We start from the raw sequence: 24,285 nt of genomic DNA, 5'->3' as shown, positions 1-24,285 counted from the left end.
CAGCAAGGGAAAGAATGTTGGTTTGGAGTATGGAGCCATTTAAGGGGAAAGGTGATGTACTGGTTGTTCAGAGCACGTGACACTCATTTGCGAATGAACATATAAGTTTGGTGAGTGAGAGTGTTAGAAACAATATATAGAGTGAATGGTAGGTATTTAAAAAAAGTAAAAGACGGCTGATTGAGTAGAAGGTGGTAGGGAGTAGTAGTCTGGTGGAGGCTATAGTTGTGTATAGGAGGTAGTAGTAGCATGAAGGTTGGAGTAGTAATGTAGAGGAATTTGCAGGAGGGATTAACCTCAAAGGATGAATGAAGAAGGTCAGGGGAGAGCAGGAGATACAGGGAGGCAGACAAAAGAAGTGCAAGTACAGTAGGAGGGGAGGAGTTGGAAGGAGGGGAGTAGCTGTGGGAGACTGAGCAACAGGGAGATAAACATTCTGGCATTAGAGGAAGAAGATAGAGTGGGTCTTGATAGTGTCAGTAAGGCACAACCCTACAATCCCTTTAAAACTACCCTTATTGCTAGTGTAGGCCAAATTTAAGAAATCCCAGAGTGAGAATGCGCTGATAAAGTGATAGCCTTTAGGACCTCACTGAAATCCAGCCAGAATACAGATGGTTAACAGTCAATAAGTTCTATATACAAATGTGTGGATAAGGACATCTGGGCTAGAGTAGAAAATGTTTCAACAAGATGAGAGTGGGGATGGTCTAGTGACCTGCATAACAATTAAATAAAAAACCTTGAACCATCTCTGGGAGAAAGAGTGTTCTTTAGGTCATCTGTGACACACAACACAATATAACTACAATTGAGGGGCATGCAACACATCAAATCATCAGTCTGGATCAAGTGGGACTCCTAGCAAATGTGACCACTTCATACCTTCATCAAGGCACTACAGTTCACCCTGTAAGCTCATGCCTACCTCTTGGACCACAGAGACATTGTTTTCTTACAAATACAAACACCGTCTACTTGCGCCTGAATAGAACTTGGACCCCTCCATCCTGGACCAAAGGAGCTGGAGAACTAGCACATGTATGCCCATATCACCTACATTAGTGTAATAATTGAAGAGTTTATCTTACCTCCCATTTCCCCTGCTGGCTCTGTTTTTTTAAGCGGATGTTCCAATGTTCAGAGTTGACCTCTGCACAGTGTGGTATTGTCAAGGCTGTAGGGGAGTTTAAAAGAACATCCAGGGGGCCACATGTGACTTCTGGACCAAGAAGAACCTCAGTGCCATCTGTCTGTAAGCTATAAACAAAGAACAACAACAACAACAAAATACACCTTTAGAAGGGCACACTTAAACAGTATTTCAAATGAGAAGAGTAAAGAGTAGGTGCTCACAGAGTCCATGCCTTAAGAGTTATACAAAAAAGAAAAGAAAAAAACGAAATCCTAAACATTTAAATAACTGTATATATTCATTGGAAACTCTTCAGTTGATGGAAATTTAAGACGATCAGAGTTATCACAACCCTTGCAATTAAGCTGATATGGGAAGTGATGACCATCTTAACTCAGCACCCTGCCACCCCTGTTGATGTACCCATGCTGTCATTTTATATCCCATGTTGAATCCCTTCTGTGATATCATTTATGTGATCATGGGCTTTGGAACAGGGGTTGTGGGACACAGAGATAAGATGGTCATCACTTCCAAAACCAGCGTAACTTCAAGGGATTTGTTGTCATAAATCTGATCACCTTAACTATCTCTTAACTAAAAATATTTCACTGAAAGTCAAAGGATTTTGGTATACTATAGTTTATTTCGGGCCCACTAGCCATGGCCTTTGGCTGTGATCACTGTACATGGTGAACCAATGATTTTAAATTGGCAAGACCAGTGCCCCAAGCTGACAGGCCGAAGCTCATACCCCCTAGTTGCCCCATGATTCAGGATCCACTGCTCTTTTTCCAGTTCCCGGCAAACTATGGCATGAACGACTCATGGTCCATTGGCCATGGCCGTGTCTATTGTATTGCACTAGCCACGGCCAAGTCCACTGTAAATGTTGCACCAATTATAGTAGCATTTAATCAAATGTCTAAAAAATGAATTAAACAAATAATGTAGTGTTTATACAAATGTCTAAAGAATTAATTAAATCCCAAATATAAATTTAATGTATTTGTTTACAAGCAATCTTACTCAAAGGAGAACTATAACACACCACACATATGATTTGTGATTGATAATTGAAATTGAGGTCATAGGTAATTTCACCATAATGAGGTGTTCTGCAACTTTTTTTGATCACAGGGTGCCTTAAACATCATGTACTGGCATGTGGAAAGGCAAGCCCCTGTGATGGGTTTCTGCCATAGAGGATACATTAATTGCAATATATTCCTTAATTAACACATGTGACTAGTGAGAGTGTTAAGCACAGTTGTCCCGAAATTCCAAAGAGACCTATTTTCTGAACCCACCACCTCTAGAATAATTGCGAACAGTATGACATAACAAAGTTATATAATTGCATCTATGCCCAAAATAGGAACCATTAGTTTGTCAGACAGTGTCGCACATTTTAGATTTGAATTAGCGGAAGATTGAAAGAACTATATTTTAGAGTAAATCATTTTCTCTGGTTCCAATACTTGTTAATGATTTCAGAGGAACTAAGTGAATTGTTTTGTTTCAAAAGTTTATTATAAGACATGTTTTACGTTTTTGAATCAAACAATCAATGTTAATTTGAATGAAACAACCCATTTCAATTTTTATCTACAAGGGAATACCGAGGTACACACATAAACCTACTGTCTAGAATAGTTAGTCACATTTATGTTTCTATTTATGAATGTTTGTGGGTATTTGAATGACAATCTTAGTGAGACTGCATGTGTTTATGTTAAATATGATTGTTGCCGTCCCAGCATTGAAAGCAAGGTGACCACCATTATTCCTTGCATTATTACTTTAAATAAAACAACATATTGCAAATTGACAACTTGTTTCTTGTTCTGGATTTCATTCTGGTACTGGTACCTTTAGGGGAGTATTGAATTTGTGACATGTTCCTGCAAAAAGAAATACATATCTTACATAGAGAGATGTCATTACAATACATTGCACGTCAGTGGTGGTGGGAGCTTTCCATGTCACAAGCTATACTGTAAAGCACTGACTCAGTAGAAGGAGCAATGTATCAACTCTATAATATGAATTAGTTGAGGGAAGATCTGTACTTCTTCTAAGCCAAAGCTGTCCAAGCCATTCAGCTTTTGAAGAAGCCTGTACTACAAGGAAATTGACCAGAAATGTGGGAAGTCCTCTACCAATAATCAACAAAAGTGAAAATAGAATGTTCTATGCGCTGTAACTCAATCAGTAGTACACTAACTGTGTTTTAGATCTCAGTGCCATAGTAGTGGGGAATATCTATTTGTATATCATTCTGATCCCATCAATAAGGTCATCTGAGCTTGACATACTAGTCAAAACACCTCTAGGCCAGGTATCATAAGACATCCCAGGCATTCTCATGTTAAATGCCACATGGATCTAAACTGTGATTGAGGTATTTTTGGCTGCGATACAGCCCATAGAGCAAGCCATTTTATCTTTTTATCATAGTCAATACACAACTTCTCACATTGTTGTCTAAAATGCAATCACCTTGGATTTACTCTATGCGAATAAGATATGCAAGACGTTGACACCTTACCAGTAATGTCTAGAGTGGCAGCCACATCTTACTTAAAGCACCACATGAGGAATAAACACAAGTCTGAGGCTATCACTGATGCTCTCCCTCACAGGAAATTGCCTGGCAGTTCAGACTGGAATGTGTTTATAGGATAGGTCAGACTGCTATGCAAATAGATACTCTGCTACGGTATGTCACGGAGAGCTAACATCGTGACGGAGGGCCTTGAGAGTGAGTTCTAGTTCATAAATCAAGATAGTTCAGTGTTTTGTTTTCAGTAGATAACTTCACACCATGTTTTCTGAAAGGAAAGTGGACCATTTCCTCCACTGATGAACTGTCAGAAAACACCTATAAGAAGTCTGCAGGGAAGCCATTTAGCTCCCAGGATTGGCCAGTGCCTCTGATGGAATGATAGGGTTGGAACAGTGCCATGTCATTTGACTGAACTGCCATTATCAATCTTAAAACAAGTATCAACTTTTTGGAAATATTCTGGAATTATGTAAAGGGCAATCTGCCTTTAACTGTCAAACCACTGCTGCCTGATGCACGAAAAACAGTGTTGATAGCCACAGTAGTAGCAGCTGTACTTCACTCTAGTCAGATATCATGAAAACTTAACCTTCTAGGTATAGTGTTAGAAAACAACTTTCAGTGAGCAAATTTCTAGTGCTGCCTGAGGACCTTAAGTTTCCAGCAGTGCTACAGTGAGACAATCTCCTGCATATATGCAATACGGCACACCTATTCTGCATCAGACATTCAGCAGCGAGAACTGGAATAGCAGATGATTGCACTCTGCAGAGAACCAAGAAAGTCGGAATAATTATCCAATAGCTGTAGACAATTATAGTAATTTGAATCGCATTACATCTGGAACAAATATTCAGCTGAATAAATCCGTGCCTTATCCTACACCTTTCACAGACATCAAGAATTTGATTAGACGACATTCCGGGAAGAACTGTTCTTCTTCATCGGAGGTTGACAGCAGTGACCAACAATATAGTACAGCACCCTAAAGTTATGATATTCACTGAAACCCACTGACGTAGACTGCACTTATGTCGTTGGATCCGCCCCTCCACCAAGAGTCTGCCATCTGCAACTCACCAGATGTTTTGGACTACGACTCACGTGATCCCACACCCTTCACTGCAGGGACATCATTTCACCAAAATGCCAGGGGTAGCAGAAGTGGCATCACACAACCCTTGACCCCTGATGACATCACAGGAAGTGATGTCATTTGCCCCATCCCGAAGTGATATCGTGGGAAGCGATGGAACACGACCTTTCACCCGTTGACATCACAGGAAGTGACATCACATAGCATTGTACACTACGAAAAATATGGTTACGATATCACTATAATGTGATGTACATTTCATGCAAGAATGGATCACCATATTTAGCGTTACGATCAGTGTGTATAGGCCCATATTATCAAATTACTGTGAAAGCAAGCAGACGTCCATGACCAAATAATAATGATGTGTTATTATATAGCACTTACGCTTAAGCGCTTTATATAGAAAAAATATATACCCGATATCATCCAACCTGTGTCAGTACTCATTTATCAACCTCAGAAGGATGAAAGGCTGAGTTGAGGCGTTTAAGAACAGACTAAATCAGTGACTCAACCCCTGATGTGTCCCTGAAATAAACCTTTAATGAGTCTAGGAATTACTGTATAGAATTCCAGAACTACACATTATTTGGTATTCCTATTCTTTCTTATTTAGTGTTAGACTTGTGGCACTCCTGTTCTTATTTTTTTATTTTATTTTTTAAAGGGCCTGAACATGAAAGCCAGCCACTCCAGGAGCTTGCATTACAAAAAAGGAAAAAAAGAAAGAAAAAAAAACAATTTTTTTTTTTACAGAGGTCGCAAGGAAGACCACAGAGGTCACCAGGGAGACATCAGAGGTCGCAGTTGCGACCTCTGGCGACCCCCAAATGACGTCCCTGCTTCACTGTGCTGGCTATGGCTGATGTCAGTTGTAGTTCAAGCAAAAGATGCAGACACCCAGCCCTACACCACTATAGCTGCTCACACTCTAAGTTAAGATTTCCTTTGGCACATACCAAGGCTCTTTTCCAGTCTTAGTGAATGACAGAACAGCTTACTTCATTTTCAGAGGTTAGACCGATTCCCTGACATTTCGGATAACTACCCATCTATAGGCTGGTACTGGTTAATCAAGTGCCTTCTCTCCATCTGTTTCCCTAAATAGTGCAAAAATGCAAGCACCTCATCATAATTAAAATATGTCTTTCATTTGGTTACATGCGTTGTTTTAAATGATATATTGTGTACTATTTGATGTAGACTATGCAGTACGGAATTCTACAGTTATATGATTTATTGCTAATTCAAGTGACTTACGATTCCAGAAACTGTTAATAAAAAGGTGGTCAATTAGACAGCAGCCCTAATTGCGCATGTGCGCTAAACTGCCTTACTGCTGTTGTTACAGCAATTATAGCACTTTCTCGTTGTTTTCATCACCCTTAAGGTGGGAGAAGTAGATGAATGACAAAGAGATAGTCATTCTGCTACATGTGTGGTGATGTAGGTATGCGAGAATCCATGCGTCATTTTCAAAATTAATTTCAAATGTGGACTATTTATTCCTTAGGCTTGATATTGTATCCTCCAGCTCCATAAAATATACAAAATGTGGCTCGTTCCACAATACACAGACAGCATTGAGGAGCCTGCTGGATTCAAGTCCAGATCCTCCTACTCCGATCTGCCCACCACTAGGATTTGCACCTTCCAGGCATCAACTTAAGGTCTCCATGAAAGCTCCAGACAGACAACATTGAGGAGGCTGCTGGTCAACCGGCCTGGCCCTGCTACTCAGATGCTCTGCCCAACACCTATTTCTCCAGTCCTTCGTAGGCATCCTCATTGCCAGATTCCTCAGCCAAGGATGGATGAAGACAAGGACATCACATGTTAGCACCTGCTCAGGCCTGATAGGGCCAAGAGTCAGAACTGCTATCATGCATTTCACATACATTATTACTCAACACAATTGATCACCATTTGTCTTCTTCCTCCACAACCTATCCCAACACTTGCTTGCAGACAAATGACCAAGCACCCAGAACAGCCCCAGCAAGCTACCCTAGAAAACCGCATCAATATCACCCTTTACCCCATACTATGCCCAAGAACCACAGGCACACACCACCTCATTTTGATTACTGCTCTTTCAGCAGTCGCTCATGTCACAGAGTTTGCCAAACACATATCGTACAACAAACCTGATGCCCTCTTCATCACCAAAACATAGATGAACCCATCCCCTATGATTTCCACATCTTGCTACCCCAGGTCTACTGCATCCAACATGATGCTGGCCAGAAAGGGCAGATGGCAGAGAAGAAATCACCCACAGCAGCAATTGGCAATTTTCATCATACTTTGTCCTAACACACTCATTCAAATCACTCATCTGCCAGGCCCCTTTATCTCACAAACAACCCATCCCCTTCCACCTCATCTACTGACCAGCTCGAAGGAGGGACTCTTTCATTGATGACATCTCCAACTTACTCTTCTCTGCCAATCTAACACACATTCATATTGTCTTTCCCTGAGATTGTAAAATCCCTCAGTCTCACACCGAATACACTCGAAACACAATTTGTGCACCTACCAGATCCATAGACCTTCACTAAATTGTGTTCTCCCCCACTGAATACAAGGATAACACCCTAAACTTAGTCTTTGCGCCACCCCACTTCTCAACAATGAGGACTCTTTCCCACTCAAATGGTCTGACCACACCAAAATCCCACTGTTGATCACCCACTGTATCATGGCCTTCAAAGGTCAGGCTAAATGCCCCCTCACCTTCCCAGTTAAAGAGCTAGAAACAAACTTCAGGCTTCTCACCCACAGGGAATGGCTTGGTTCTCCTAGAATCTTTCAGTAACTCTACTACGAAACTGATGGACACTCAATCCCTCCTTACAAATAGCCACGGTAGGACTAACCCACCATCATTTGATAGACCCCTGAGCTTTCCTCAAAAAGGCACTCAATCAGAGCCCTAGAAAAACAGTGTCACAAACAATTTAACCCCCGAAGAGATTATCAACCTCAAAACTCTCTGTGCCAATCATAGGATTCTGATTAATTTGGCCAAAGCTGCTTACTACTCTACCACAAGAGTTGCAGCCTCTACCAGGAGCCGAGCCAATTGAAGCAGTGAAGCATTGTACCAAACTGTCACCACACCCTGAGTTGTCTGCAACTCAGGAAAAAAGTGACGGAATTAACAACTTTTTTATTGATAAAATAGACAGAATCTGACAGATTGTTTAAACAACCTCCGACAGCATTAGCCAGCTTCAACTCCAGCATGCACACTGCCTCTCTGGACAGAATGCTCTCCTCCAGACCTCCTAAAAATAATCACCTCCCTCACACCTGCTTCTTACTCTGACAATATTATTCCAGTCCATCATATATCATACAGCAATTGATGGACCAAGCACTCAATGCACTCTTCAGCATCATCTATGCTTTCCTTAACGATTTGTCATTCATGGACACCATCAAGACTAGTCTCATACAACCTCTTTTACAAAGAAATGACCCTAGGCACAGACAACCTGGCAAACTACCAGCCCATTACCAACCTCTTGTTTATTGTAAAAGTCTTGGAAAAAGTAGTCGCTAAAAAAGTATCGGCCAATGTTGAACAACTGCACCTCCTAATCATCTATCAGTCGAGAGTCCCTCCCAAATGTAGCATCAAGACAGCCACCATTCAGGTGGTGAATAATGTCCTCCAAATCATTAATAAAGTTGATTGATGCTTCCTCCTCTTCTTTAACCTCTTGGCTGCATTCAACACTTCTGGCCAATGCATCCTCCTCGCTGACAGGGATTCTCTGGCACTGTCTTGACTTGATTTACCTCCTACCTTGAGTTGGGGTGGACGCTAGGCTGTCCAGATGAACAAGGTGCATTCTACAAACTCTGAGTCTCCTATGATGTGCCCTGAGTCTCCATCCTCTCACCAATCCATTTTAACTTTTGCATGGTGCTTCTGAGGATAATCCTGATATGGACATTCACCAATATGTGGGCCAATATTCAGTTATACAAAGGAGAGTAAAGTAAAAAGCCACAGGACATCAATTGTCTCCTTCTAAAATATGCACTTAGTAGGATTGGATCCACCACTCTCAGATTCAGCAAAACCTTTAGGCTTCACCATTGACAGGAGTCTGCCCTTGCAGAAAGACATTGACAAGAAGGCCTACTCTGCCTGGCTCCAAATGTCCAGCATTCACAAGATTAAAACATTCATCCTGCCACAGGACTCCCAGACCATAGTGCAAGCCCATGTGGTCTTGCAAATTAATAGGGGAAATGAACACCTATCGGGGCTCTGAGTCAGTCACTTGGCTCCTCTAAAAACAGCCCACCTAGCTGCAGAATTTCTTTTTATTAATGGTGCATGGAATGTTCACAAAATCATTCCTGTCTCACGCAAAATACATGGACTTCTTCACCATAAATACTGTTCAAGATTGCATATATAATCTACAAAGCAGTCAGAAATTGCACAGCACAGTACTTGGCGGCTAAGCTCTGCATATCTCATGGCACATGCTCCTGGTGCAGCAAATCAACCAACCAGTTAGAATCACAACTCACCAGCAAAGGGCAGACCTGAAAACAATCCCTCTCTTGTCACATACCCACTCTCTGAAACTCAATCCTTGTATGGGCTTGTAATGTCTCCACAAAGCGTGGCTTTTTCAACAACACCTGGTGGGTATAACACCAAATGATACTCAGAAAGACACACAGACTGCAATGCACAGTATTGAAAATGTGGTAAAATATGCCAGTCTAACATTTTCTGCACACGCCCTGTACAGTGCATGCGGCTCTTGAACTAGATCTGTGCTTTAAACAATCAAATTAATACATTATGCCTGTCACAGGAATCAAAACTCCTTGCTTCCTCTACCAACAGTACTGTGCTACTGTATAAATGCCAAACCCAATGTTGGCACCCTCTTGTCATAAAGTGCTTTGCTATGCGTGTGAGAGTTTCACACTAAACTCTCTTCTCAGTGTCTATTAAATCTCATTGTGCACATGGAACACTATTTGATGTTTTTTCTGATGAAGTGGGTAAGGTTTTGTTTTATTCATGTGATCAAGGGGAGTGTCATGATGCCCGCTCCCGGGGAGCCGGTTCAAACCCTGCGTCCCCGAAAGCGGACATCCAGTCCCCAAGAAAGGACCCAGCAACCCCATGTAGGGGCCCTTTGGACAGTGTCCTGGCGCCTATGATGCCAGGCTCATAAAAGACATCAGTCCTGGCGCCATAGGCGCCAGGCTCATTATGGAAGTGCTTGGGTGCACTTATCTGATGCAGACCATGCTGCAGGATCCCGGCCTCCTTGAGGCCTGAAAGGAACTACTTTACCTGTGGGACTAATTTACCATCCGGGCATGGTCGGGGAAGGATACATACCTGATTGGAGGAAGGATACATACCTGGAACTTCTCCCAAGGCTATTTAAACCCCACCCGAACAGCCACACGTGCTTCGCGTTGCTCTGCATCTAGCAGCTGGACGCTCACCGTGTCTGCTCCTGCATCCTGACTTCTGCCACGCCTGCCAGCATCCTGGATCACCTGCAAAGGAAGAGAAGAAGAGAACAGAAGAAGGAAAAGTCCTTACCTGCTAAATCCGCATCCCGGAGACATCTCGCCGACAATCCTGAAAAGGAAGACTTTTTTTTAAAAGCTCATCGCGTCGATCGCTGCAGCGCCGCATTCCACTCACCTTTACAGGGCGCCTCCATATTCAGCAGCGATCATCCGGATTCGCAGTCACGCCCCAGCGCCTAGGGAGAAAAAGACCAGAACAAAAGGTGAGAGAGAGAAGGGAATAAGGAAAGCTAAATCTCCATGTTAAGACTTACCTGTTGATTCATTCCCTCTTCATTTAGGGTTCGCGCCGCATCCTGGCATTTCCGGACCCCGGCCCCTAAGGGGAAAAAGAGACATCAGCGTTAATGAGCGAATGAAAAGACATTACCAAAAAAACGCTCATTAAAGACTTACCTGATTTCTACAAGGATTTCACCTCTCATCTCGGGTCGGTGCCTGTTCCCCGGCATTCCGTACCCCGGCCCCTATGGGGAAAAAGACACTAGCATTAGTACATTAATGCATGGACACAAGGGGAACCTCTTATTAAAATAAAACTTACCTGGAAGCCAAGCAAGTTTGGTTCTCAGCAATCCGAAAATCCAGTGAAGTAACTGGATACCAACGCGCCCCTGCATCAGAAGCAGGATGGAGAGCTCGTCCTTCCAGACCCTAAGAAGGATACTTCTGCGAGCCAGACAAGCCAGATTTGGGGGCCCGGTCCAGTCCGTCTTCTGAACCCTGCGCACCACCTTAGAAGAGGCCACAGCAGCGCAAACCAGGCCAGCGCCTCCGTGGGAGTCAGGTGAGCGTTACAGAACGCGAAGCCTTCCTACAAATTCCCACCCAGGTGCTATGGAAAGTTCTGAGACTGATCAGTTGGCCCAATTACTGGGGGAATTACGGGCCAAAGTACATGCCGCTCGTCAAGAGACTAATACCCTCAGAAGGGAATTAATAATATCAAAGGAAAGAACTGATGATCTGGCCAGACAGCTTTTGCAAGGTCAAGCTGGGCAAATTCCTCTACCCGGTTCCGGAGGGAACCCCACTCCTGTGGTTTCCAGTAACCCTGTGCAGATTAATCTACCTGGAAACATGCCGCTGGCCCCACCAGAATGCTTTGCTGGGGACCCCAAACGATTCGCCGTATTCATGAATCAGTGTCGTTTGCACTTCCTATGCAGACCTGGGGCCTTCCCTAATGATCAGACCAAGGTAGCCTTTGTATTGTCATATCTCAGCGGCTGCGCTGCCGATTGGTCAGTTCCACTGGTTACTCAAGATGACCCGATTCTCCGTGATTTTCAAAGGTTTCAAGCAAGCATGGAAAGGTTATTTGCTCGACACTCTCGGGGGCAGGCCCTGGATGACTAACTTCTATCCCTGCGACAGGGCAATCAGGACCTCCTATCCTACATTGCAACCTTTAATAGACTAATTGTGGAAATGGGATGGCCAGAGGATAAAAGAGTCACGTTGTTTTATTGAGGCCTTCGCGGAGAACTTAAAGATGTCTTGGCCCAAGTTGTAAATCCGCCCCAAGAATGCACAGAGTATATAGACTTAGTGGTCCAATTGGATCACAGACTTCAAAACAGAAAAGCAGATTGGTCCAGGTTTGAGACCCGGGTGTTGGTGAAGACCCATGCTAATCCCAAGGGAGTTGATGTCTCTGAGCCTATGCAAATTGGAGGGGTTAAAGGACCCTTAACTCAAAAGGAACGTGAATGGAGGCAGCAGTTAAAATTATGTCTTTATTGTGGGAATTCTGGACACTTTCTACGAGATTGCCCGGCAAAACCGCCCCGAAAGGCGGTAGGAGCCGCTGATAAAAACCATGAAGACTCTGTTTCGGGAAACGACTACGCCCGACAAGTGTAGGGGTCCGCTTGCCGAGCTTGAAAACTAACTCTCAGACCTCGCATTTCATTGTTCCAATGGTTCTCGTAGATCCAGAACACCATAAGCGGTTGCATGCAATAAAGGCATACATCGATAGTGGGGCTATTGGAAACTATGTGGATCTTGAATTGGTCTCTAGGATTAACCTCCCTCTCCGTCCTAAAACCAGCAAAGATGTCATCACCACAGTCTATGGAACTGAAATTGCCTCTGGACCGGTAACACATTCCACTACTGAGGTGACTCTTATTGGTCCCGACGGCCATCGGGAGGGTGTTGTGTTTGATGTAATCAAGACTCCACAGTTTCAGGTTATTCTTGGAATCCCTTGGTTAGAGACACATAATCCTCAAATTGATTGGCGAGCTAAGAGAATAACCTTCCCGGATTGTACACAAACCTGCTACCCAGAAAACCTGAAGATTAATCTAGCATCTGTAACCTCTGCCTCCATGCAACTACCTCCGGAATACCAAGACTTTCAGGACGTCTTCCAAAAGGAACAGGCCAACACGTTACCTCCTCACAGATCGTACGATTGCCAAATCAATCTGGTGCCCGGTGCACAACCCCCTTGTAGCAGGATTTATGCCCTTACCGAACCTGAGAATCTGCATTTGAGACAACATTAGGATCAATACCTAGCTAATGGTTTTATTCGCCGTCAAAGTCCCCGGCATCCTCGGCTTTGTTCTTCGTGCCCAAAAAAGAAGGCGACCTTAGAACTTGTATCGATTACCGCGCATTGAACCAGATAACGGTTAAAAACCGTTATCCTCTGCCTCTGTTCCCTGAACTCCTTGACCAGGTGAAGGACGCTTGCATATACACCAAGTTAGATCTTCGGGGGGCTTATCATCTGGTACGAGTTAAAGAAGGCGACGAATGGAAAACTGCCTTCTGTACTAAATACGGATTATTCGAGTACCAGGTGATGCCTTTCGGATTGTATAACGCGCCGGCTGCCTTCCAATACTTCATGAATGATGTCCTTCGGGGACTCATCGATGTTTGTGTTGTCGTATATATCGATGACATTCTGGTGTACTCCTCTTCGGAATCTGATCACAGAAAACACGTCAGGGCAGTATTTGAAAAACTGCGCCAACACAAACTATTTGCTAAATTGGAGAAATGTGTTTTCCATACCGCAGAAGTCGAGTTTCTAGGTTTCATCCTGACACCCAAATGAGTCCGAATGGACTCAAGAAAAGTGGATGCCATCCTCAAATGGCCATCACCTAGTCTGTAAAAGGGGTTCAAAGCAGGCTCGGCTTTGCCAATTTCTATCGCAGGTTTATCCTGGAATTTTCACGCGTGGTACAACCCATTACTGCACTCTTGAGGAAAAATAAACGTTTTGAATGGTCTGAAGAAGCCGAGCAGGCCTTTCAGGATTTAAAAGCTAAGTTTACCTCTGCACCTATATTGAAACACCCGCGTTCAGATCTCCCTATGTCGTCGAGACTGACGCTTCCAGCCTAGCCATGGGAGCTGTCCTGTCCCAAAGAGATCCCGAAACCAACCAACTGCATCCCGTAGCATTTTGGTCCAGAAAATTCTCGGCACCTGAGGTTAATTATGCAATCACGGACAAAGAACTGTTAGCCATTAAGTCCGCTTTTAAAGCCTGGCGGCATTATCTGCTTGGCGCTCGACACACCATCACAGTGATCACTGATCACCGGAATATACAGTATTTGAAAACCGCCAAGGCTCAGTCATCATGACAGCTCCGATGGGCTTTGTTTTTCGCTGAATTTGATTTCGTGATTACCTATCGACCTGGCTGCAATAATGGCAAAGCAGACGCCTTATCCCGAATTGGAATGGGAGAATCTGATACAAACTCAGAACCAGTACCAATAATTCCCGAACAGAGGATTCTAGGCATGACTTTTTTACAGACACTTGAAGACATTCAAGCCAGAGTGAAATAACTCCTGGACCCTACAACCTTACAGGATTGGATACAAAAGGGATCAGACTTTACCATAGATAATGGTTTACCTTATTTCCAAGGACGCTTATTCCTGCCACATAAGGAATTACACAAACTAGTTATTTCCGGTTATCATGATGCATTAATAGAGGCACACCCCGGTATTGCCAAGACAGAGGAAAAGTTGAAACGACAATTTTGGTGGCCCTCTTGGCGAAAAGATGTTAAATCTTTTGTGATGTCCTGTGGTGTTTGCGCTCAAAATAAAAGTCCAAAGAAAAGACCAGCCGGTCTCCTTCAACCTCTAGACATACCGCCAGCACCCTGGCACACCCTATCAATGGATTTTATTACGGACCTGCCTCCTTGTTCGGGGTACAATACTATTCTGGTAATTGTGGATTTGTTTTCCAAAATGGCCCACTTTATTCCTTTGAAAGGTTTACCTTCAGCTTCTGTCCTAGCCAAAGAATTCCTCAAAAATATTGTTCGGCTACATGGATTCCCATCTATACTAATCTCTGACCGGGGAAGCCAATTCATTTCCCACTTCTGGCGCAAATGTTGTCAAATGGCGCAGATCGACGTAAGATTATCGACCAGTCACCCCCCTCAGACCGATGGTCAGACCGAGAGGACAAATCAGACCCTTGAGCAATACTTACGGTGTATGTTACAGCAATCTGAAAGCAACTGGAAAGACATTCTTTGGATAGCCGAATACGCATATAATAATTCGGTACACTCTGGAACTGGCCACAGTCCTTTTTATACTTTGTTTGGGCATCACCCTCGAACCTAAAACCTTGACTCACCTCAGAACCTCGGAATGCCTGCAGTAGAACATCTGCATTCTACAATTACCCAAGCCTTCAAAGAGGCAACTACGCATTTACAACAAGCCAATAGAAAATACAAGGAGAGTGCTGATCTACATCGGAGTGAAGCACCTCCGTATCAGATTGGGGATCAAGTGTGGTTAGCTACCAGACATTTACCACTCAAAGGGCCTCGAACTTTTAACCCAAAATATCTGGGACCTTATTCTATTACGGCAATAATTAACCCAGTGGCTGTTTACCAGCTAGTATGCAAATTCACCCTGTTTTTCATGTGTCACTTCTGAAACCAGTGGTACCCGGAACCCGACTACTCAAACCTCCAGAACCTATTCTAATAGATGGGGAGCCCGAATTCGAAGTGAAGAACATTTTGGACTCAAAAATGTTTAGGTCAAAACTGTTCTAGCTAATTGATTGGAAGGGGTACGGACCTCAGGAGAGGTCGTGGGAACCCAGCGACCATGTGCATGCACCTCGATTAGTCAGGAAATTCCACCAACTCTTCCCAGACAAACCAAAACCCCCGAAGGGAACAACCTTGGGAGGGGCCTTGGGGGGGAGTGCTGTCATGATGCCCGCTCCCAGGGAGCCGGTTCAAGCCCTGCGTCCCCGAAAGTGGACATCCAGTCCCCAAGGAAGGACGCAGCAACCCGATATAGGGGCCCTTTGGACAGTGTCCTGGCGCCTATGGCGCCAGGCTCATAAAAGACATCAGTCCTGGCGCCATAGGCGCCAGGCTCATTTTGGAAGTGCTTGGGTGCACTTACCTGATGCAGACCATGCTGCAGGATCCCGGCCTCCTTGAGGCCTGAAAGGAACTACTTTACCTGTGGGACTAATTTACCATCCGGGCGTGGTCGGGGAAGGATACATACCTGATTGGAGGAAGGATACATACCTGGAACTTCTTCCAAGGCTATTTAAACCCCACCCGAACAGCCACACGTGCTTCGCGTTGTTCTGCATCTAGCAGCTGGACGCTCACCGTGTCTGCTCCTGCATCCTGACTTCTGCCACGCCTGCCAGCATCCTGGATCACCTGCAAAGGAAGAGAAGAAGAGAACAGAAGAAGGAAAAGTCCTTACCTGCTAAATCCGCATCCCGGAGACATCTCGCCGACAATCCTGAAAAGGAAGACTTTTTTTTAAAAGCTCATCGCGTCGATCGCTGCAGCGCTGCATTCCACTCACCTTTACAGGGCGCCTCCATGTTCAGCAGCGATCATCTGGATTCGCAGTCACGCCCCAGCGCCTAGGGAGAAAAAGACCAGAACAAAAGGTGAGAGAGAGAAGGGAATAAGGAAAGCTAAATCTCCATGTTAAGACTTACCTGTTGATTCATTCCCTCTTCATTTCGGGTCCGCGCCGCATCCTGGCATTTCCGGACCCCGGCCCCTAAGGGGAAAAAGAGACATCAGCGTTAATGAGCGAATGAAAAGACATTACCAAAAAAACGCTCATTAAAGACTTACCTGATTTCTACAAGGATTTCACCTCTCATCTCGGGTCGGTGCCTGTTCCCCGGCATTCCGTACCCCGGCCCCTATGGGGAAAAAGACACTAGCATTAGTACATTAATGCATGGACACAAGGGGAACCGCTTATCAAAAAAAAACTTACCTGAAAGCCAAGTAAGTTTGGTTCTCACCAATCTGAAAATCCAGTGAAGTAACTGGATACCAACGCGCCCCTGCATCAGAAGCAGGATGGAGAGATCGTCCTTCCAGACCCTAAGAAGGATACTTCTGCGAGCCAGACAAGCTAGATTTGGGGGCCCGGTCCAGTCCGTCTTCCGAACCCTGCGCATCACCTTAGAAGAGGTCACAGCAGCGCGAACCAGGCCAGCGCCTCCGTGGGAGTCAGGTGAGCGTTACAGGGAGCTTGTTCCAAATGCATTGTCCAACTAATGAGAATAATCTAAATCAAGGGTCTTGTTAGGGAGAATTCTCAGACATGTGCGTATTCCTTCATACCTTAGAGACCCTCAGCTCTTTTTGCTGTACTTTAGGACTTTTAATTTCTAACCTGGAGAGAGTGAGACCTTTTGCCCATTCTCTCATGTATTTTTCTGTGATTTGGACTCTGTATTTTTTTTGACGTCGGAGTCTGACAAACTCTATAGGCATCATCTTTACATTGTGACACAAAGCACAATCAGTGCAGTGACAAAGGGAAGTCTCTTGGATTTGCAAAAGGTTTAAATACCTCTCTTGGTGAAACTACTGTTTCCAAGTGCAGTAAAGTGAAATTTACTTTACTTACATTTTGTAACTTTCTAGACCCAGCACACACTATGTTACAATCGGGTGCTGGAGGGGTTACTTACTACCCGCTTTGTCTAGTTTCTCATGTAACATTTTTATGTTACCCTTTCTACAGTTAACGTGTGGTGGCAGTGACTTACTTTTTACTACCATTGTGTGTTTTTACCACGGGCTGCACTCACAGCTGCAGTAAGGCACCCATTGGTGCCCGTTTTGTCAAATTGGGCCGCCCTTGTTTTTTCGCCTTTCTTGTTGGAAAGGTCCTTCTTGAGATTTACTCTGCATGCCAAATCAGGTTTGGTCCCTTGGTTCATTTAGTCTTTGGCGTGATTCACAAGTGAAGCCCGCCTCTGGCTCCAGCGTGTCTGGCAGGGACAGGAAGTGAGGGAGGTGCCCGCAACTCCCTCTGCTTAGTCTCCTTGATTACAGGAATGCACCCAAGGGTGATTGGCTGGGAGGCTGTCCTCAGAAGACAGCCACCCTGCTGTGTGATTGACAGCTAGGCTGCGAATGAATGGGAGAAACCTGCATAAAAGGCACAGCTTTTTGGCTTGGAAGGCAGAGTCGACCACTGGATAAAGGAATCTGAACAAGAACTTGGAAGAGTCGCCTGGTGCAACTCGTGGACCATTGGTTTGCCCGGTGAAGCCCTGCTGCTGTGCTGAAGCTTCAAATTCACCTCAAATAGAGAAGAAATACAAAGGACTACTACTCCCCTTAGGTTGGTGGGACCAATCGACCCCAAGATGAGCTCATCTGCAAATCCTCTCGGAGCTGACTGTACTTCCATTGCTGCTGCAGAAATCGAAGTGCCAGTTAGAGGAACACCCGAATCGAGTGAGTGTCTTTCAGTCGGACCCTAGCTCCAGGAAGATCCTCCGGACTCTCAGACCAAGCCTCAGCCACCTCAACAGAGTGCTGGACCCCAGATGTGAGGAAAGTCCAGAGTGATATCTGAGAGACCTCGTGGTGCTATTTGCTATGGACGTGAGGAGCTACAACTGCGAAATGCCACAGAATTGAAGTTTTCCCATTGCTGCTGCCGACCTTCCCATTGTGCTCCCAGGCATCCTCCCTCTTGTCCCCATGACTGAGGCCCAGGAAAAACAAGATCTGCAGACCTACACAGGGACAGAAGCCAGGTGAAACAATTTATTCTAACCAAAGGTACTATAATAAGGGAATTTACCTCCTGTTGTGTAGCCTTACTTGTTCTCAGTTGAGACTTGTCTTGGTTGCTTTTGCAGAGTTGCTTGCAGCTTTGCCCCTCACAAGCTTCCCAGCTTGTGGCCATATAGTGATTCTATTTTTCTACAAAGACTTCTAAAACATTGTGCAAGACTTTTACTTACCTGCAAGAAGTGTTTCAGCTCACCTAGACTTTTGCTCAATTAACATTGGCTGGTCTGGCTCCCTGAAAGACTCTTCTTACCTCTGACAGTGTGCTTTACACTTCCCCCAGGGAAGGGTTAATTTACTTTGGATTGGGGGTTAAAAAGTACTTACCTGCTTCAGAATATTTGTTTAACCTTTGTTTCATTAACAAACCTTTTCTTTGACACCAACTCAGGATTTCTCTAAATGTACAAGTGATATATCAATGTCCAAAGTGTACTAGTTATTTAGGTCACCTGAGGGTGTAGGAAACATCTATGTGCCATCCTAAAGGGGTACTTGCTGATTTACATAAAATAAGAGTGTGTATTTTGAAGTGTATTTATGTGTTGCTTATATATTACTCCCTCTGAAGAAGGCTTATTCAACTGACTGTTAAATAAATTAATAATTGTTTAATCAAGAAACCTTGAGTGTAAGAGTTTATTTGAATGCTGGTCACTGTGATTCTCTGTGTAAAAATCCTGATGCTCACATTGCTCCCTCTTGAGATACGCCTGACTGTTCAGCCACACTAACAACCTGTTTAGTGCAGACTTATACCAAAGGTTGGTTTCCTATTGCCAGGAGGTCAAGGTTGCTGTAGTCTCCCAAAGGGTACTGCACACAATATTGCCTAACACATATCCAAACATTGTCTTCAAGATTTGACGCTCAAAGCCCAAACTTGAAGACCCCTGATCTAAATCATAACATGTTTTATCTGCAGTGCTATGAGGTTCTGGAATGTAATGATAGAAACATGCATTGTTATTAAAATGCATGCAATTGTCATGGTTTTCATAAAATACATATTATCATCACTACACTAATTTCTCCCAGCGAGCATCCCCACACACTAACATATGTTTAATATAAAAAAAAAAGAATGGCCCAATTGAACATGTTGACTCTTACGCCTACCTGGGGGTAAAGGTAATGTCATCATGTAGATGGATCATGCACCTAGATGAAGCGAGGGTAACATTGGCCAGGTACAGTGTCACCCTTGCAAGCTTCACCAGGGAACAGTTAAATGGTGCAGTCCTTGTTTCACTTGAGGCCTATAAAGCACAAGCGTGACAGGCCACAATCTTTGGGGTGCAGTTATGGGGACAGGAAGGTATTAGTTCCACACCTATTATTTAACACGTGTATCTAAAGAACATTCTGGGGCTACCATCATCCGCACCCAATCTACCTGTACTCCTGGAAACAGGAATGCAGAGTATTGAACACCTGTGTTGAGTAAGGCCTGTCTATTATTGGGTTCCTCTTCAGTCAAATTGTACCCTATTACATTATAAAGATGCCCTGGTGGATGTAATTAACCAAGCAGGGGGGTCTCTTTATTGTGGTCTAGGCACGTCTAGGAAATGTTAAGTGGTCTGGGCCTTGGGGAGCATTGGTCTAATCCAAGCATCATATCCAACCCATCCAAGACAGTGATTAAGGCGGCAGTCTTGGATAAGGTCTACCGTGACAATAGCGTCAAGGCTGCAGGCTCAACAGCCCTGATCCGGTACTGCAGCATAAAGACGACATAGAGTTACGAAGAGTACCTAGATTATGTAAATCCAAAACATGAAAGATCACTCTTCATTAAGCTGTGCATAGTGATTTTGCCAACTGTAAGTCTCCACCACAAATGGAACAACAATGTATTTGCGATGTGTCTGCTGTGTGGCAACACACATTAGAATATGGTAAATGTTATGCTGATATGCCCAGTGACAATGCCAGTGAGACAACGTTACCTATAGCCATTATACCTAGTTTTAGGTTGCTGGTTAACAGATGGGGCTATGGCAGTCTGCTATATTGCTACTGATGTCCTTGCAGTGTATTCTACCTCTAAATATCTTGTGTTGGCTTGGAGACTAAGAGCGAGAAAGATATTGGTGCAATGATAACAATGTTGGGCATATACATTTTATGCATTGTTTTATTTTTTAAGTAATTGTTTTAGTGAACAGTTGGATTAGCCTTGTAATGACAATCTTTTTATTCATTTTATGTGCATTGCTTTGGCGTATTGTGGTAATTGTTCCTTTTATGACATTTCTTAGTCTAAATGAAGCATATGAAATTAATCGTAAAAGAGCTAGAGGATCAGGTATGTGATTGGAATGTATATATGTATGCACTAATACATTGACAAAGCAGGAGGGGGGTAGGGAAGGGGAACAATTGTTAGCTCAGACCTACTTGAGAAAACATCTATTGACATACACACAACAGATGAATATGCGTTTACAGCTGGTGGGTGCTGTAGGGTTGGTGTCAATTGTGGGAGGCACACGGATTTGATACTCATCAGTGAGCCCCCTCAGTATATGGTTGCACATGACAGTCATGCAAACAGTGCAACCCTTTTATCTCTGTCTCCACTTGACTGACTTCTGGTAGAGGACGTGCTACTTCATGAACTCTTACCATTTGACAACCCTACCCGCAGGCAGATTAGCATACTCCAAACATTTTGGATGTCACTTGTCCCATTCATAAGTTAGCCAGAAACTCTTGAATTTGCCTTGACCATCAGATCCATCTGTACCTCCTTCCCCAAACCACTGGCTGCTAGCATACGACTTCCTGTTCCTCCTCCTGAACTGTCTCATCTACATCTGCCTCATGGGCCTCTTCAGAGTCCTGAGTCTCTACACGTCCACCTAATCCACAAACTCTACCCATTTAAATGCCTTCTTCGATATTCCTCTGTGGATGCCAAATCTGTTGCCTCATACAGCTCCTGCAAATCGGCCACCTGCTCAACAGTGAACTCTAGTCAAGACTGCTCCCCCAACATCTCAGTGATTCTGTCTTGCAGCACAAATTACAGTGAAGACTGTTCCCCAAGTACCACAACATAAAGCAGCTCACCATCCTTAAGTAGAGTATGTGCTGTGGCATTAGCAGATATGATGTTGGCCCACACCCTCATGAGTTTCTTCCTCTCCACATGGCAGGAAGGTGGGATACTCTGTTTCTCTGCACAGGCAAAATAACTTCTCTGGGTTCCATGTGTTAAAATTGCGGCAAAAATGGCCATCTACACAAGAAATAGCGGCAAAAAGGCAGTGGTTTGCCGCTGCAATCCATGTAAAGGATGCGCAGGACACCCCTGCAACCTCTCCCCCATTAAATGGTATAATGGGGTACACCTTTACCGGTCAAACCATGGCATTTTTGCCCCGCTTTATTGTAAAGGTGACATTTTTGCCGCAATGTTCTTACTGCATACCCTTCTCCACTGCTCTTCCCTGACCTCATTCAAATCATTTGCATATGCCAGTAATCCAAAGACCTCCCTGGGCACATGCACGGTTCCCTATGCAATTTTCACACAGTGCCCAATCCTCAACTCAGGAAATAAAAGTACACAGACATACAAGCAAAACACAGAAACTAATCAAACAGAAACTCTTGGAGGCAAACAAAAGGGCAAATAGTAAACTAAGTGTCAGGGAGTGATGAAAACACACAAAGCCGAAGAAAACATGTCAATACACACCCATGGTGATAGCACACACACACACTAACAACACACGATTACAAATAGCATATCCCTTATCCAGCTTGCAAAATTCCTCAAAACCTCACACAGAAGTCCTTCTGGTCGTTAATGTTAAAGGATATTTTTACCGCACACTAGCACCACCAGAGTGGTTCCCTGGCGCTCTGGCAGCTCTGAAAAGGGAAATACGGGGGGGGTGAGTTAGTGGGAATAAGCTGGAAAAGTGCAAGAGAGCAGTGATGTGCTGTTGGCAGCTTCAGCCCGGTGGGTCCGTTGGCTGGGCTTGGGGTGTTTTACGGTCGGTAGCGTTGTGTGCTGTTGTGCAAGTCTATGTGTGGTTTGTTTTGTTGTTGCAGTGTAGAGAAGTTTGTGCGGATTGCTGTGTTTAGGTTTGTGGTTGTGTTTGGTTAGAGTTTGAGAGGTGTATGCAGAGATATGAAATTGTTAGTGGATTGGTTAGTTGGTGTTGCTTTCCTTGCAATTGTGTCTAGGTGTGATTCTTGCTATCATACACTATTCCATCTGAGTGTGGCACTTGCTAATCTTCAATATCCTGTCTAGTGTGAGGCAGGCTAGTGATCAGGATTCCATCCGAGTGTGGCACTCGGTAACAATCAAAGTTCCATCTAAGTGGGGCACATGCTAACATTCACAATCCTATCTATATTTCACACAGGCTGGAGCTAAGAATTCCATCTAAGTGTGGCACATGCTAACATTCACATTTCTATCTAGATGCGATGCAGGCTAAGGTTAAGAATGCCATCTAAGTGTTGCGCATGCTGTCGTCTGAAGGTCCTATATGACCCTCCAATGAACCTCTTTTCATCAGCCTCGCAAAAGCCTCAAAGGCAATGGAAGTTAACTCTGCTTTTTATAGACAGTTGAACTTCCATTTGTAGATTTGAGACTTCTGATTGGTTTTTCAAACACCTTCCATTAAATATGAGGCTCCCGATCTTTTATCAAATATCTAGCAAAAGTACCCGTTCTCTGAACGGTTTCTGTAGAGAGATGTGATAACACTCTCATCAATTGTTGAAAATGAATGATCCTGTAGGTCACTGTTCCGCCCCACCCTGGGTTGGTGCAGTTTGTTATGGTGCAAATATCTCAGAAACCGTGCATCATAAGGCCGTGAAAAGGGGTCGACAAAATTGTTTTTTCCTTCCCAGTGAACATGGCTTACGGCTGTGTCAGCAGGCACCATCTCACAAAAATCCTCTTGAAAAGTAATTTCACCTGATGCAGCAAACATGTTTGTTTCCCTTTCCGGTGAACCTGGTTAATGACATTGCAAGGCTTGTTTAGAAACAAACATTTTTGTTTCCCTTCCCGGTGAACATGGTTTATGGCTTTGTAGGCAGGCTAAAAAGCCACAAAGATTATTTTCGATTTAATCAGCCTTTCTCAGGAAATCCATGCCCTCAGCAAATCAGAGCATACAAGATCACTCTGCATTTCACACAAAAATAAATGTGTCGTCAGTGGAAGCACTGTGCAACAGGGTGCCTGGACGTGATGGGCACTCTTTTAGGGCAGGTGTTTATCTTGATGCCATATGTCATGTTCTGAAAGTATTAAAACAGAACTATATACACATACATGCATACATACACAAATAAACACATAACCGGTCAGTGACTATTTGTGAATGTGCATGTTCACAAAAAGCATGCAGTCTATTGCAGTGCACTATCACATCGCACTGTACACTGGCACTCACTCTCAAAATGGCTGCTATACTTCTTTTCTGCAGTGTATTTCTCTGCCGTTGTAGTGCTAAGCTACACGTTTCTATCATCAAGGAGAAGGCACACCATCCAGCCATTTCTGTGTTTAATACGGAGACTGCTATAGTGGAGGAGAATTAGTGGACAAGCACCAGGTATTTTGTTCAGACTGCTGACAGGTGCCGACTGGGAATTGGATTCTGAACAGCACGCTATACCACCTAAGCTTATCCGGAACCGGATGAAAGCAGAGGAGTCCGGCTTTGCTGAGATCCAGCAACCCCACAGACCTTGCCTCCGCGGAGCGAGGCCCACATGATGCTTTTTCCTCATGC

At 44.1% G+C, this 24,285-nt stretch overlaps 1 protein-coding gene across 4 annotated transcripts in view; it reads right to left on the bottom strand.

Annotated features, from left to right (window-relative positions):
• The window catches only part of UNC5D (unc-5 netrin receptor D), a 1,559,947-nt gene that overhangs the window by 182,892 nt on the left and 1,352,770 nt on the right, over window positions 1-24,285 (bottom strand). For all 4 annotated transcript variants that reach the window (XM_069617969.1, XM_069617971.1, XM_069617972.1 and 1 more), the window contains one exon: window positions 1,092-1,260. In XM_069617969.1, coding sequence (XP_069474070.1) covers window positions 1,092-1,260 — 169 coding nt within the window. The remainder of the gene's footprint in view (window positions 1-1,091; window positions 1,261-24,285) is intronic.

This window comes from Ambystoma mexicanum, chromosome 10 (genome assembly GCF_040938575.1).
Source record: "Ambystoma mexicanum isolate Mex_15411 chromosome 10, UKY_AmexF1_1, whole genome shotgun sequence".
In the NCBI taxonomy this organism is placed as follows: domain Eukaryota; kingdom Metazoa; phylum Chordata; class Amphibia; order Caudata; family Ambystomatidae; genus Ambystoma; species Ambystoma mexicanum.
This window is presented reverse-complemented; position numbering and strand designations above follow the sequence as displayed.